Raw genomic sequence first — 17,530 nt, 5'->3', positions numbered from 1 at the left:
TGAGGTCCTGCCGGTGGACCAGGGCGCTGGTGGGCCGGCTGCTCTGCAGGGGCAGCCGCGGGTCGATGAACGTCGTGGTGCGCGAGTTGTGGTCCACAAAGAAAGCCTGCAAAGGACACACGAGACAGAACTCATCTACACTGTTTTTAGTCATTATGTCTGAGGTTAACGCCTATTGGGGATGCAAGTTTCATTCCATCAGGTGGGGCTGTGGAAAATCTGTTACTGAGGTTTGCATTTCCCCTCTGCAGAAGGAGGACAACACTTTTCCATCCCACCCAAAGGGATGAATTGTTTAATGCCTTACATTGTTCCTGTCTATAAAGTCCTTTGAAATTCTCATCTGACAAGCATCAGAAGTGGGAAGCTTTATTATGACTGTCAAGAACAGAAGACTTGAATATTTAATAAAAGTAATCCTGGTGTATTCTCCTTTTCATTCCCTTATAAGCATCTAAGAAGGTGTCATTAAGTGGCAAACCCATTACCTTTTGTGAAGTATTTACCATATAATTATGAACACAATTGGCTGTATGTATGTCAAGTGTATGCTTGCATCCAGTGATGAACTATGATTACAGACCAACAAGCATTTTTGCCGTATTTCTGCTACAACTGTTCTAAGTTCACTGACCTTTTTTCTAAAAACCAAAACAAAATGCAAAAAAAAAACCCTACAGCATCTTCCAGAACAAAAAAAAAAAGACCTCTGAAAGCCAAAAAGAAAGGTCAACCAACAACACAAAGATGATGGCAACAAACAAAAATTAAATCAGGCAATTGATGAGAACAACCACATACTGGCCAGTCAACCATTTGCTGAAAACAAGGTCACAGGGACATGTATCCTGGGAAATTAAAGCCTCCTATAATTCTACCCAGTTTGAACCAAAAAGGTTTCTAAGCCCTGAAATTTAAACTTTTTGTAGCACCAGTGTTGCACTTGGAAACCAGCACTGTTCTATTTCAACACACTCCGTGTTTTCTGTCACAATACTGGAAACATGTGGAAGTGGCAAAAAAAAAAAATCTCAGTTTTGAGCAGGAGAATTACAGGAAAGTGACATCTGGTTCAAGGAATCAAAAAATCTGGACCAGCAGAGTGGTGGTCAGGGACTGCAGGAGCCACTTCGGTGTTTGGCTACCAGTGAGGTACTTCAACCACAATTCCACAAACAATTTATTCCTGTGGTGTCAGCAAAAGCAACATTCTCATTTTTCTCCCTCCTGACCACTTGTTTCATCTCCTGTGTGCCCTTCCTGCCTTGTGCTGGCACAAGTGTTTGTGTAGCCATGCAGTGAACCCATCAGGGGTTCTGGTCCAGGCTAAAATTACTCTCTTTTTGTCCCTCTCCCTGCTGGCTCCTCTAACCTCAGTCAGCTCACCAGGGATGAGAGGAGAGGAGAGCAGAACCACTTTTCTGGCAGCAACACCAGCTCCTAGTACTCATGGAATCATTGTTTTAGACTGGGAAAGCCAGACCAGAGCAAATGCAATTCTTCTGACTGCTGTGAAGGTCGGCAGACAAACCAGTGTGTCATGCTGTATAGCAACTAAATGGCATTAGGGACTGCAGTGGGAGAAAATGTTCATACTTCCATTTCCCAAGGAAGGAGAAGCATACAGAGAGACACCACAGCTGCAGAACCCTAAAAGTGCTCCAGAAAAGAGTGCCAAGCCTCCTATAGCCCCAACAGCAATCACCTGTACCTGTAGCTTGTGCCTAACAAGGAAGGAATCCCATCACCTCAGCAGTAAGAACCCTGTTCTGACCATCTGACACAGTCACAGGTATGTAAGTGAAATTGTTTCACAGTTCAAACACTGTAAAGTGTTTTGTTAAAGTGTCAATAAATGAAATTTTTATTGCTACATCTGAGCCTGATGCAGGACTTGTTTACCTTGACAAACAATGATGCCACCCTGCAGTGCAAGTATACAGATTAGAAAATACAAAACCAGTGAGAAATAATGAAATGCATAATGAAATTTATATTTGGGGCCTGGCAGATGACTGGAAGAGACTGCTGGATTACAGCCAGTCTTTCTGAATTTTTTTCTCCTGATTGGTAAAGATCTACCTACTTTACTAGCAAGTGGTTGGTTTGGGGTTTTTTCTAAGTCATTCTATCTGTTTCATCTAGTCTGTGTACATTTATAAGATGTAAAGCACTTTCAGCAAAACACAGGTTGATTTCATTGAGTCAACACCATACTGTAAATCACTTATTTAAAAAATCCTGATTCAATAAAGGAGGTAGTACCCCCTAGAGCTGCACCACTCAGTTCTGAGCTAATGCAGCACCCTAGTATTGCATGCAGTGTTCCACAGCATTCTACTTAAATAACAACTCAGTTTAGACATGAAGATAAAGACAATCATATCTTATTAATATATGTATGGTTGCAGGCCAGCTTGTAGTAGCCTACTTTAAAACAAAGCATAAATTAGCACTTTGAAGCTTTGGTGAAGATAGCCATTGGAGCTTCAATGCTTTGGGCTAATTTGGACACTGGCACACAGCTCAAAATACACTGTGGTTCACAATCTCCTTTCAAAAAAATTCCTCTCATAACTCCTGCCTAGCTATAATCCATAAATCTACAATGCTTGAAGAGACTGGCATAAAATAGGTAGTGCCAAAACTATATTTAGCCCATTAAACATGAATAGTTGCCCTAGTTATACTTCCAGTTAATATCTATGAAGCTTGCTAAAATACCTTTCCTTTCTCTTGAAGATTTCAGTAATCAATTACTATGATTTCTTTAATTGTAGAGAGAAAAACCAAAACTGTGCTCTAATAAATTCCAATGCATTTGCCCATCTTGCAGAGATCTAATTAAAAAGCACAAAGACCTGCATCTGAATAAATATGGACATGTGCTTACACACACTGCACAAATGCATTATTTGTACAATGCCTGTGTGTATGCACACGGACACTGCAGGACACAACCTCAAAGCTCAGCTCAGGGACCTATTAAGCCTGTATAATGCTTCCTGCTACCACATTTTCCAATGGTTTTCTGCCTCCCTGTGGTCACTGACTGAAGGATCATCTGTAATGCCCATTAGAAACTACACTGTAGTCACACCAGACCTTTTATGATATTATCTCCTGCAGGGGATACACAGAGGAGCCAAAGAGGAGCTGGGTTTTGCTGTGCAGCTCTGGAGGGAGTTCAGAGGTGGGCAGTCCCCAGCTGACCATGGAAGACACGCCACAAAGAGGACAGGCACACACTGCCATGGGGGAATGAGAACACCACTACTCGGCATTGCACCAGGGCCAGAACCATTGCTGTGCCTCATGAGCAAGAGCACCAAGCTCTCACTGTGATATACTTGAAAAAATAAAGGAAAATCTCTTCTCAGCAGGGAAGAGTAGCTAAGGAAAGGAAACATAATTATATATTGTGTTGTAGCTATGTTCTACTCTATTCTCTTTAGGTTTATGCTTTAATAAAGGCAGGTCCAGTTCCAGTTTGGTTTCCCCAAGCACTGGTCTTGCCATGTACTGGCCATGGTCTCTCTTGAGTGCTAAATAGGCTTTTCCACTGCCCACAAGTGGCACTTGTGACACAGACAATTCAACATGATGAAAATGAGCAATACTAAGACCAATTCAAAGTGAAGAAATCCCAGTAGGAATTTATTCAGTGCTTCCTCTTCTTGATTAATATTGTGGTAGCATTGCTGTTACCAAATACCAGCCCAGAAATCCAAAGGTCTAATGCTCTCTATGGAGCACATATTAAAGAAAATTGAAAATTGTCCTATTCTTCAGGAGAAAACTGGCCTCTGAAGAACTTAACAGAACAAAAATTACTTAAAACAGAAAACAGTGAGGCAAAGAACAATGTTTGTAGAATTTCACATTCCTAATTGTGTGTACCTAATGAAAAAACAAAGTGCTTTTCAGAGTTAAAAAAATCTAGGAAACAACCCTCAAGTATTTTTACACTTTAGTTTAGAATTGTCTAATCTTCCCAAGCATCAAGATCACTATTTATACGGACTCTCACAGCTAATCACATTGAGAGTGATAAATCTAAGAACCAAGAAGCTAAATATGCCAGTAATCCTAATAAACTGATAAGCCTTATCAATTCCTCACCTGCTAATCACAGTCTATTTTTAATCCTCCTGTTTTCTACACAAAATATAACGTTCCAGATACTGAGGATGCACTAGATTAAAGTTCCACCAAAACTTATATCACAACCGTAAAAGCGGTATCAAAATATTTTTTTAGGAAATCGAAAATTGGTATCTGTTTAAAAAAAATCTGTGAGACTTGCAAATATTTAAGATCTCTAATACCTTTTAAGGAAACCTACTCCATACCATCTCTTTCCTTCTAAGCAAAACACAACCACCAGAGTGATCCCTCCCCGGAGCTGTCCCAGACCATCCTTTTTACCTCAAGTACATCCATCTGATCTCAGAAACTGATGAACACAAGGCCTTCTCAGCCCTGAGGAGTTACCTTGCCCTGATGGTCGTGTTTCATCTCCCAGCCCCTGGGCAGCTCCAGCTGTTTGTTGGCAAACATGTTGAGGAAGCCCACCAGATCCCGGTTGTGCTGGTAGCGCTCGAAGTGGTGGGTGTCGCGCCGGACTTTGGTGATCATGTGCTTCAGACACGTGTTGTTTGTAAACATGCGGTAGGCACTCTGGAAAACACACAACAGCAAGGGCTCTTCAAAGAGAAAACTGCTCTGGCCACTAAAGACAGCCCTGTTCATTGTAAGTGGGCCTGCAGAAGGAAAGTTACTCCTTCCATTGCTTCTTCTTATACTATAAATCCCATTACACAAAGAAACGCTGGGGGTAACCTATGCAAAAGAAGCACTGAAGAACAGGCAAAAAAGGAAGTGATCTATATTAATATGGTTGTTTTTCCAGTGTGACCTCTAATATACTTTGATATGAACCAGGCAATCTGGGGGAAACAAATATCGCCATTAAGCAGCAAGATCTTTCCCAGAATTGTGTCTCACCCTGTGCAAAGCACAGTAAGAAAGCTATTGCTTCCATAAACAAATCATTTTGTATCATAAGAACGATGAAGAATCGAGTGGAAAATAAAAATTGCTATCATGCAGAGCTATGATGGCCCTGATAGCCCAATAATTTCAGGGCATAATGATGAGTGAATCTAGCCTCCCTATGTACTACCAATATCTTATCATCAAACACTGAGCAGAGTTTTTGTACACCAAACAACTGCATTTATTAAAGCCTTTGAGCTGTAGCCACCATACTCACAGGGTTAGAATGCAGCACTGTAAAGAACTCTGGGCTGATAAGGAATTTCACAGGGGGAGACTGGAGCAATAAAGTAAGTCTGGATCTGGAGGTAGAGTGAGGCAGCACATTCTCTCTTCGAAAATCTAAGAGCAGAGAAAATGTCAAAGATTTCCAGCAGTTATTACCAAAGCATCCCTGCAAACAACTATATTGATGTGAATCACAAAAACAAGAAAAGCATTAAGTACACAACTATTTCAGATTTATTGAGGATTGTCCACATAAGTGTACCCAAATTTCTTCTAACGTAACACTGAAGTTTCTGAAAATATTACAATCTTAGTTTAGTAACATTTACCCGTGGCTTTTGGTAAACAACCATTAAAAAAAAAATCATGTTCCATTATTTGAGTTACCAAGTTTGTGCTTCTATATAAGATGCAATGAAGTCCCCTGGGCATGTCTGCACTGCTATACCGCAGCTCTATGCAGGTAAGTTATTTTTTTAAAGCTAACTAATGGCTATAAAAGTCACTGTACAATTATAAATATTTCATTCCTTCTTAAAAAACAAATAATAAATCTGCCATTACCACAGTCCCAGTCTTGATACAGTATTGAAGCAGCTTATGTAAGTAAGAAGTAGGTTGCCAAGGAAGTACCTTTCAAGTTTCAACTTCCAATAAACATCTGTGTCTTCTCCTAGCAACTACAGAAGTGCTCTGATTTTTCTTCAGTACCAGGAAGGAAGTGAAAAAATATTGAGTGTTGTTTGCTACAATGTGAACACTGTTGCCCCCAGTTCTCTTTGAAGACATATCGAAGTGTATTTTCAATGTAAATGAAAAACTACAAGTTCAGATTCGGTCTTCAGTGATACTACACTAAAATGTGTTCTGCCATCTACATTTCAGTTTCTTTCTTTTTCACACGTTGCAGTATGTGCACTCTTCTCCATCAAATGAATAGTAATCATGTAGACCACAGCTATCATAGATATAAAAGATCGTAACACACAAGCAGAGCAAGGAGAAAGGTAGTGAATGAGGCTCTAAACTGAGGGAAAAGTAAGAAGAAATAACAAAAGAAGAGGAAAATAACAAAGGTAAAATTCTAAGCAAAGGGAATGGAGAAAATAAAATGAACACAGTAGAGGAAACCAGGAAGTGTGAGGGAAACTGGTAAAATAAACAAACAAGAGGGTTTTTAGAAACACTACTTAAACAATAGACCTCAAGCTGTCCCACATGGAACACATCACGAACAGGGCAAAGGCAGAGTGGCACAAAGGCTCCTGAAGCTGTGCCTGAATACTTGGGCTGGGAGTGTCTTGCAGACACTCACTGAAGTTTTATGTGAACTCAGTACTGGTGCAAAACTTGGGTGTACTCCAGGCAACTCTCACACCCTGGAAGATGCTGTGACATGCAGCAGGTAAGTCCTCTGTCATCATCTGGTCAATCTGGAAACCAGAATGGGTCACCAGGTGGGTTTTTATTGCAGTTTGAGGCTTATGAATTTGGTTTATGAGAAGTCTATTCAGCTGAATTTGCTGGTTAGGGTTTGGCCTGAATTTGCTTAACTTGTGTCCAGCACAAACGTAGAAAAGCAAACAGCTACAACAGAAGTGAAGTCTACAAGCAATAAAAGGGAACACTTGGGTAAATCTCAAGTTTTACAATGACTTGAAACTCGAAAAAGGGTGACACTGCTTGCATATTAGATCAATTTAGGAGAGACTTTTAAAAGAGTACATCAAGAGCATCTAGAGACAAAGCCAAAGCACAGGACACCACACAGCTGTGCAAGGAACTGGATGGATAAAAAGCTTTATCAACATGTTAGTAAATTTTTAGTAGGAAGATGACTAAGGAGAGAACTGCTTAGTGAAAAGAAAAAAAGTAATGATGTTCAGAACCCTAAACAAAAGGTCTTTCTTCCTATCTTCATTTCAAAGGTTAACACTGGACAGACTATCAGAAGAATGAAAAAATGGAGGTGAGAGAGAGCAGGTTAAAGATCATGGTGCAGATTTAAGGTTTTCAAAGCCTTTAGGTCAGGTGGCATGCACTCCAACAGTTAGGAAATAAGGTGGAGTAATCACTGAGACACTGGTGGCTCTTTCAGAGGTCTGAAGGAGCTCTCAGAAGGAATGGGATAACGCTGTAAGAGTCCACCAAGATGTTTCATTAAGATGTCTCTGGCTCTGGTCCTACTCATTATTCTACTAATGACTGGATAGGGAAGAAAAAACTTGTTCCAATTAGGAAATTCTGCAGTACTTGGACAGCAGAATGGACAAGATTCAAAAGTACAGGGGCACATTAGAAAAGTACACAGCTCTGTGTGCAGGTAGGGATAATCAACTCACTAAGACCAGATGAAAACAGACATTTGTGCCAAAGTTCTGCACACAAGGCTCAGGACTTGATTTTAGCAGATCAAAGACTGAACACTGGTTAGTGTCAAACTACTAAAAAGAAAATAAACAAACAAACAAATAAAAAACAAAACAAAACCTTCTGCAGTAATGTACAAGGAGTGTTTTATGTAAGACACTTCCACAATCTCTTCAGTACAGCAAAGTCATAGCTTTATTTGATTTTCTGAAATATTCCTCAGAAACCGAAGACCAACTCAAGACAATCCTGAGTCGGCCAAAAAACTAATTTGAGACCTAAACCCAGAAGTCACGAGGAAAGACTAGGAAGCAATGGATTTAAGGGTATGTTATAAAAAGAATAATGAGTAGACTGTCTAAAAAAGTTAAAAAATGTCCCTCAAGTGGAGAATATAAGAACTCATGAGACAGCATTTGGCAAGCATGGCCTAGGAACAGCTCATCCAATTTATCTAGAAATGTAGTCAATGACTGCCTGAAGCCCCTTCTAGTTCTACATTCTACTATTTCAAACTGCAATAGCAGAGTCAAAATATTTGTAAGCCAGATCACACAATTTTATATTTTTTTCACTGCAAGTGTCCTGCTCTCTAAACCAGTCTGGTACTGACAGAAAAGTGCTCTGAATCTCACAATCTTCTCTTCAGCATATTGAGCAGGCTGAGTCATAACCTTCAAAACTAGACAGAATTGAAAACAAATGTCTTCATTTTCACACAGACTTTCAGAAGAAGAAGTTAGGGTTTGCCTTATGTACTCTCATTAAATCATCTATGAGATAAGAGCTCCCTTCTTTGAAGAAGGGGTAAAAAATTAATTTTTTTTAACCTGAATTAGAATGGTGAAATTCAGCTTCCTCTGCAGCTCCATCCACGGCATTTGTGTGCTCTTCAGGCCTGTCATTTGTCATTGTTCTTCGGATGCTCTGGTACCTAGGGTTGGAAAACTGGACTTTACATATAGTATATGGTAACTATGACTCAATTCTGGCTCCAAGGGAGCCTGCCCATATCTTCTGCCATATAGGTTAAAATATATTGACCTCTGATTTCTGCATTAATAGCCTTTTGAATTTCTGACAACCATCATCAGATGTATTATTTTTGGTCAGATAGCTTAAGATCACAGACGGAGCACAAGTTCTGGAAGCTCACATGCAAACTAAAAGCAACGGCCACACAAAAACAACCACCTAAGGCCAGCAGTGGGAGCAGCTGTGGCCTTGTCTCCCTGCTCAGCCTTGCAATGGTGAATGTAGCTGTGCAAGCACACAGAATTCACAAGCACCAAGGGTGACTCTTACCGGCGATTGAGCTGCTCCATCTGCTGTATGGAGTTGGATCTCTGCAGGATCTGTGGGGCTGGGGGAGCCGTGGGGCGCTGCCATGTTGTTGTCCTGTTCACGTGGTCCACGTAAAAAATCCGCCCGTGGCTGTCAATTCGAGCCTCCCAGTCTAAGGAGCAATAAAATACTGTAAACTATGGAGGGCTTGGGGCTTATTCACTGATTTGTTTGAGCTCTGTCACTTTTACAACCCCACCTATTGTCTCTATAATAATAATTCCTACTACAACATAGACATATGCATATGTATATAAAAAACACACAGCTATACAGAAACAGACATGCCTGATTCTTAGACACCTGCAGGAATAGAAAAGTGAAAACCGTTTAGCACATCAGTTGAAAAATGGTCTTTGAGAGCTCAGCTGGTGTCTAGATGATGCTGTCTATATTGCAAGTCTAAGTGAAAGTAGTATCTGCTGACAAAATAAAAACACTCAAGTTTTTAAACCAGAGTTCATAAACAAAATAGAACACCCAAGTATTCCAGGAAGAATAGAATTGTTCACTGGGAAAAAAAACAAACAACAAAAAAAATCCCTCAAACAGTTCACATTGGTGAATTTATTATCCTGCTTAACTGTCAAGCCCTAAACCACTGTATAATAAGTTGGGATTTTTCTTGTCATGTTTATGCCCAATTCTGACACAATCACCATTTCTGTAACATGCTTTTGCAGAAGAAAACCATTTTTTCCTGCACTTAATTTTGAATACACAAGTTTAAACACTTGGGCAATGGCTTCCAAAGTAAAACATCTTCATCAGTGGTGTGATGGACAAGATTGTCTTCTGCTGTGTTCCTATATAAGGCTATATTCTATCAAATAACTGTTAGTCAAATGTGTTACAAATAGTTTGCTGAACTACAAAATTGTCATTCATCAAGGTTTCATGCTCAAGCTTTATTCATTTTTTTGCCAGGAATGTAGGAATTGGAGCATATTGTTGCACATTATAGGCAGAAATAAAAGATAAATGTTTAAATTCTTTCTCTTGTTCTTTAACTTGACCTAACACAAGACTGCAAGAATTACACATATTTTTCTTCCTTACTTTCAAATGCTGATGAAATAACAAATTGAATATAATCCAAATTAAAAACAAATTATAGTTTACAGCTCAAAATCATATCATTTTCAGTATTAAAATATGAAACCTGTTACACATCTGAAAGCAGAGCTTTGGAGAAAAAAAACGAATCTAGGCAATGGATTAGTAGATTTTATTCATATTAGCAAATGATTTATTTACATCGAGATTGTATTGGGCTTTGACTGTAAAGGGGTGATGTGTACATACATGCATGACTGTGCAGAAATCCAGCAAATGGCAGAAATATTAAAATACTACACAGCTAAAACTTTTTCCATGAACATTTCAGCAGTTTTTCCAATAAGTTATTGTAGTGTATAGTTTTGTTCTGAAACCACAGAACTGGACCAGCTATCTCTGTGCATTTCTGAAGTATCTGTCTCCCAGACACAGTTTCGTAAAATGTACAACTGGTATAATACGGTGCCAGTTAATTAACTCGAAGATCTGCACACAAGATTAATCTGATTATAATAGAACCAGCAGGCAGCACAACCATATCATCATCCTGGCTTTGCACACACAGATCTATCTGTGTTCCGCTATCAGGCTCCTTCCAGTTACTTGTTCCAACTACAGAGCAAACACAGTCCCATACCATACTGGGAAACAGGGATCTGTTCATTTTACACTAAATATCTTAGTTCCTGACACTTTAAAAGTAACAGAGCTTTGCCACAGACCTCAGTGAGTCTGAATTTCTTTTTTTTTTTGCATATTTGGTTTAAAGCTATGTTTGTCTATCAGCTGTGTACCTTTTTTTGGGGGGGGGCGTGTCCTTTCTTTGAATACCTAATACTGAATAGATTTTCACTTCTCAAAGTTTAAGCACATGAATAAGTTCAATAATTGAGAGCAATGCATTTTTTATATGCATTAGAGAAATTATAAATAATTTGTTTGTTGAGGCTCATCTAATTGTTGGTTAATGACCAGGTTTATTTTAATATAAAATCTTCACTCTGCATCAAAAAATGCAAGGAAAGCACAACACAGACAACTGTAAGTTAATCTGCAGATATGAAAGATGTTGTACATTCCTTTGTAAATCATTACCACACAAGCAGTATTCAGAGATTTCAGAGCGCTTGACAGCTCACAGTACCTCACAGGCACCATCACCTCATCTCCCTGCCCCTGTGCACTGCACACAGGAAAGGCAGCACTGTCTCTGCAAGAGTGACACTCAGCAAGTCTGTGTGCACCAGGTGTAATTATCACAGCAACAACACCGGACCCAACCATCATCACTCATCACTTCCAGCTCCTCAGCTGTTCATTCTCAGTTCTCACATTCAAAAAAGGAAATGTAATGAACTCTCAGTAATGAGCCACAGGCAGCTTATGCCCCTATTAAAGGATGGAGAAGCTCACTTGGTGGCAGAGCCTCGTCCACTCTCTGGTACCGGCTAACGTCCTGACGCACCGAAGGCAGGGACCTCAAGGGCTGGTGGCCATTGGCTGGAGAACCTGGAACCAAAACACACACAAATTTCTTTTTTCAGTCAATGTGGGGAATCCCTAGAGTTACCTCTAAACTGAGCAAGCTGTGTTAAAGCTTCTGCAGGACTATGATATTTCAGGATATATGTAACAGTCATCTTTTCTTGGGATCAAAATAAGTTATGCTGACAGTTCTAGGCAAGTGATTCCTGTGGGATGTCCTGGTCCTGGATACATCACCTCTGAGATGTGCTGCATCCATCTGTGAGCAGCCAAAATCAGGGCATGGAAACAAACTGTGCCTGAGCCACATCCCAGGACAAAGCTCCACCTGGCCCCAGAAACCTTAAGAGTAGGAGGTGGAACTGTCCACTGTCCTTCCTTGCTGCAGCCAAACTGATCTGCAAAACATGATGCAACCTCACACCTAATAAAGAGCATCCCAAATGCCTAGAAAATGCTGTAAAATATTGGCAGTATTTGAAATAAACACCAAAATTATTATTTCACATCAACAACCTGTTTATGAAGACAGGAAATTATTGCTTATATATAGCTCTTGGTATGCTACGAAAAAGATGCATCTGGAAACCCACTTGATTGGATATACTTCAGTCCCTGAAGAAACTGAACAGATTCCATTATTAAAGTTGCTTGGAAACAATTCAATAGGGACACATTTCTACTTTCAGTGGTTTTAGTGAGACAGAAAATTTTCAACTGTTAAAATAATTTTAATATCAATAAGAGTTTTACAGTGTTAACTTGGGTAATACATTTCTCTCCTCCCAAGGTTCCAGTGCACTAGGATCCATCTGTACAGAGAAGGAACTGGGAAAAAGAAAATAAAGAGCCTGAAGTTGATAAAATATTATTATTTTTCCTTTCCCCTTTCTTTGGATTACCTTTATGTTTTAATGCTAATAAAAAACATCCAAAAGAAAAGAGCGCAATATAAATTCTATTTTGCATTTCATACTTTTGGAGGAATTTTGTCCCTCATTACCATTTTCATTAGTGAGCAGGGTAGTATTGTGGAATTCTTTCCTCCTCCTCACAGCTTTCTCAAGAATTAAAATACATCCAATTTTAAATTAAACACATTTTGGATATTTCAGGTTTGGATTTTTCATAAAATCAAAAACCTCCAAGAGTCTCTTGAAGAAATAAATAAGTTCAAAAGAACAAAAAAAATCTTGAAAGATAATGAAATTGAGAAATTAACTATCTTTGTTTCCAGGTGCACTCCAGAAAGTGCCGTCTGCAGTTGTTACCTCCAGTAGCTCCTTCAAGCTGTGCTGTGGCACCCTCACAAGCTGCCTGCGCTCCCTCAACTTCTTCATCCTGAGACTGGCTCTGGGCAGCTGCTGCCTGCAGGCTTCTTCTTCTTTGCCAGATTTCTTCTGCTTCCTCTTGGTCTGGCAGCTCACCTGCCTCAGCCTCCTGCGCCTCCTCCTGAGGTAACTGCACCGCAGGCAGAGAACCAGCCGCGCTCGCAGGCTCCTGCGCTTCGGCACCCGGCTCGGCCGCAGCTGCCTCGGGGGCACAGGCTCCCTCCTCCTCCTCCTCCTCCTGGGGGGAGAAGGCCGGAGTGTCGGGAAACCGGGCGCTCTCGCAGGAGGAGCAGCGCATCTCCACGGAGGAGCGCCGCACGGTCGCGCTCTCGTTGCAGGAGCTGTCGGCGCCCTCGGCGTCGCTCTCCCCCTCGGGCCGGGTGCTGGCCTCGCTGACGCTCTCGGTGCGAGCGGGGTCGCTCTGCTCCGTCTCCGACGACAGCTGCGAAGGCTCCGAGCCTTGGTCAATGGACTCCGTCTCGCTGACGCCCCTTCTGCTCCCAGCTGCGGCCTCAGCAGCTCCCGGGTCCGCGCTGCCAGGAGGCTGCTCCGCCTCCGGAGGGGCAGGGGACTCGCTGCCGGCCTGCTCTGCTGCGGCCTCAGCCTGAGAGCCCTGCAGGCTCTCGCCTCCTTCCTCCGGAGGTGGAAGCTCTGGGAGGGAATCTTGCTGGTCATCAGCTGATGGCAAAGGAGCATCAGAGGCTGAAACCCTTTCACTCTCTGCAGGCCCTGGCATTACCTGATCTGATGAGGAACTTACTTCATTTCTTTCAACGTTTCTGGTAGCACCATTAAGCATTACTAAACCACCATCATCTTCCAAAGAAGATGGAAAACCCAGGTCTTGATGCAGCTCGTGCTCCTCTTCATCTGAGTCAATGTGAAGCATAGCATTAAGTCTTGTGTCGGTAGGGAAGCTACTCCTCAGTTTTGGGGAGGCTCCTCGTGGACGGTCACCACAGGCAGATGTCCCTGGCCTGGGATGGTTATTGTGTTCTATTGCATCGAGATAGTCATTTAGTGAGTCCTGGCGGCCTCTGGGAGGGGATGATCTTGAACCACCAGAGGTCAGGTCATCCTGGTCTGTCTCCAGAGTCCTACTAGTCCTTAAAGAATGTCTCAGGATTGTGTCTCCAGAAGATTCCTCAAAGACTGGGCCATTGGAACACACCGTGGATGTATCATGATGTCCTGCTGGCATGTCCTCATCATCAGAGGGGCTCCCCAAGTCTCCATTTACAGAGTTGGTTCCTAGCAAAGTCCCAACTGTTTCTGGTGAAGCATCTGCAGAGACAGAAAGACTGAAGGTGAAACACTAAGCATCAAGAACACACAGTTCATTCTACTTAAACTATACAAAAACACACATCCTTGAAGACGCTTACTTCAATCAGAAAACTCTGGGAAGAAACTTCAATCAAAGTAACAGAGGCATCTACAGAGCTGGAACAGCAGTTACAGAATTTTCTCTGTATAAGTCTATATACTGCTTTGTAGGATATAGAAAAATTAAGAGCTGTATAGTATGACTTTAAAGTTCCCATTTTCCTTTCAAAAGACAGTGCACTGCCAAGCATACAATGAGAATAATAAGCAGATTCATTTAGAAACTATCCAAGAAAATCAAAAACAATATGTTAAGTGTTGATGGCTCTTGAACTGTCATCTCCAAGGCAGTACATGCCATATCTAAATTTTGAATCCCAATAGAAAAAATCTGTAGTAGGGGGACGATACACAAATGAGAAAGTATATTATGTCCTCAACAACAGAAAAGCCTAGACACAGAAATACAGAGAAACTCTCTCCATACAACTATCTGGAGATCCAGATCATTGACAAATTCTCACCTTCATGAACAGAAGATGTGATTTCTACTTTGAATTGGAGATACCCACTAACATGATCAGCAGGGAGCCTTCTGCCAAGATTATAGCTGACAACCTGGTCTCTGCAAAATCAAAAATATTGGGTTTTTTTAATTTTTGCTGACTTCATATTTTCAGTATTTAATTCCTATTATGGTATTAAAATCAGCCATATAATCCGGTTTGCATAGAAATGCACAAACTCCAACAATGGTGTAAAATACATTTTGTTTACAGATAAAGCAGCCTAAAAAACTATGTTTGACCGATTCCAGATTGTGCCCCACCAATTGTTATACATCTCTAAATATCTTAAGTTCTAAAGAAATCAAACTGCTAAGATCCCTCTCTCCTTACCTCCTCCTTTCGCCAACAGTGTTTTATAATTAACAAAACCTTTCTGCCCCCTTGTGGTTTTTACTATGTATAAAAGTCACAAATAGTTACTTCATAATTTTGCACATTCAACAAAGCACTTCTACGTTCTGATTTAGTAAAAGTATTAATGCTTGAATTTATCTTTAAATATATTCTTAAGAGTTACTGAATTCAGTGAGGCTCAGACAAGGTTAGACATTTGTATCAACTTGAGACTTTGGATCAGATCCCAGGCTGTATATTTTTATTTAGGCACAGCCAGAATTCACAGCCCCCAGCTCCCCTCAGCACAGCTGGGACAGCTGAAGGAAGAGGGAGCTACTAAAGACCTCCACAGGAAATTATTGTTATTTATGCAAATAACTTGATAGTGGTATAAACACCTCTCCTTTACTGGGAGCACTTCTACTGCAAAATAAAACAAATGCAGCTATTACTGAAATAAGCTGCAGCAGTTTGCATGAACTTTTAGGGAAAAAAAAAAGCCCTGAGTGGACAAGCAGCCTCCCCTCTCCACGCCGCTCTATAGCCCACAGGATACCAAATCTCTGCAGTAGTGTCTCCAGGACCTGTCACAGATTCCTCACACTGTACTCCAAGTACAAGTCATCATCAGATATCTGAGGTTTCCAGTTCTTACATAAGTTTTCTATTACTCCATGCCATTCAAGAATAGAGGAAGCCATGTCATGAATAATGCCTTTTCTCTATTCAGCTGAATCAATTCTAGATAATTCTCATGCTCATTTATCATGTTTTCCAGGAAATTAAAGCCACTGGCTGTTTCATTACACAGATTTGTGAGCTCTGACTACAGCTAAAACTGGGGCAGAATTTATTACAAGGGGATGGTTCTGGATTTCATTTTTTCATCCCTTAAGCATCACCAACAAAATGATGGTGTTATACTTGCTTGACAAAAAAAATGCAAGAGCATTAGCAGTTATAATTGTGTATTTGGTACATTTCTACTTCACATCTACATTAACCACTACTTTACTTTGCAAAACCTTTGGTGAAATATTATCTGTCTTTACACAAAAACTGAAAATGGACAAGTATATTACAGAAGAAGAGGCAAAGATTTAATGTCAGTTCTAACAGCAGTATGGCAAACGATCCAAATACCCATATTCTTAATACATATTTCTTATACTGCCTCTCCTTTCCTAAGAAGATTTTATATATCAAATATACAGAACTGAAATTCAGAAAAGAAAGCAGGAAATGTCTTCCAGATTAATGGTTTGAAGAAACAGAGGTGAGAACTGATGAACACAGCAAATTGGTAATTTCCACAAATCACAGCACCAGGAATACCAGAGCAGAAAAACATTTTGGTGTTTAGCAAAGAAATACACACCCTGCACTAGGTTTTAAAACCAGCCTGGATCATGGTGTTATTTTTGAGTGTACAGGAGTGTGCAAATTTATTAGAAAAAGCTGCTTGTTCAATCAAATACAATATGTTGAAACTCAATGTGAGGCACTTCTTAGAAAAGTTGTATTGTGTATATACCTGCACTGTTCTTGGATACCACTACAAAACAAATGGACAGGCTTTTAAAAAAAATTCTGTGTCAGAAGGTATAATCAAAATTTTAAGCTATTCTTGCAATTTTATTCTTCCTTTACTTACCAGTGTAGACACCACTTTGAAAATGTAAAGCTGAAAACTGTTTTCAAATTGAATTTGATTTTCTCCCCTTATGCAACCTGTTACTTTGAGGGGAATATCTATGGAAAAGGATGCCAGTTTGTATAAGTGTGATTACACTGCCCTTAAGCTTTAAAGCAGAAAAAAATACATTTAATTTCACCATGATTCCTCATGGGCCTAATCCTGTGGCTTGTTTAAATCAATGGAGACACTAATTTAGCAAACTTTGAGGCAGGGCCTTTAAAAAAGGCATGCACAAGAGGTGAATTTTGAGTCCCATCACTGAGCTATTCATAACAACAGGCAATTTTAATTATGTAGTACTAAAAGCACTCTGAAAATAAGGAGTCACAGCCTTGCAGTTCTGGCTAATTCACTGAAGGGATATTACATCTCTGATTAGTGAACTGACAATTAAAAAGACACCAGCTGTACAAGAAGTCAGTCAACTATACCTGCTTGTTCTAAAAGATGTGCACACAACCATGTAGTACTATGAAAATGCCTTGCTTCTTGACTAGCTAGCCAGAGGGTAAGGTTTCTTGTGAATAGCATTTTTTATGTAAAGAAATAAGGCTGAAAGAAAAAGACACACACCAACAGAAACGTGGGTACATGTATTCAGGACAGGGCTAGAAACGTTGTCATTTTCCAGTCAGGCAATAAAGCTATTAAAATTACAATATGTTTCTTAGTACAGATGTAGTAAAAATTTGCTGGTGTGTACCAGTAAGCCAGAAAGGCTGCTC

The 17,530-nt window shown here is 40.3% G+C and overlaps 1 protein-coding gene across 1 annotated transcript in view; it reads right to left on the bottom strand.

The window, feature by feature from the left end:
- The window catches only part of HECW2 (HECT, C2 and WW domain containing E3 ubiquitin protein ligase 2), a 114,270-nt gene that overhangs the window by 49,180 nt on the left and 47,560 nt on the right, over positions 1-17,530 (bottom strand). The window contains exons 7-14 of the mRNA XM_005415962.2: positions 14,726-14,826; positions 12,816-14,159; positions 11,473-11,568; positions 8,962-9,112; positions 8,487-8,590; positions 5,276-5,400; positions 4,495-4,680; positions 1-106 (exon numbers count right to left, since the gene is read on the bottom strand). The exon at positions 1-106 is cut by the window's left edge and continues 25 nt beyond it. Coding sequence (XP_005416019.1) covers positions 1-106; positions 4,495-4,680; positions 5,276-5,400; positions 8,487-8,590; positions 8,962-9,112; positions 11,473-11,568; positions 12,816-14,159; positions 14,726-14,826 — 2,213 coding nt within the window. The remainder of the gene's footprint in view (positions 107-4,494; positions 4,681-5,275; positions 5,401-8,486; positions 8,591-8,961; positions 9,113-11,472; positions 11,569-12,815; positions 14,160-14,725; positions 14,827-17,530) is intronic.

The sequence above is a fragment of the Geospiza fortis genome, unplaced genomic scaffold (assembly GCF_000277835.1).
Source record: "Geospiza fortis unplaced genomic scaffold, GeoFor_1.0 scaffold112, whole genome shotgun sequence".
NCBI lineage: Eukaryota > Metazoa > Chordata > Aves > Passeriformes > Thraupidae > Geospiza > Geospiza fortis.
This window is presented reverse-complemented; position numbering and strand designations above follow the sequence as displayed.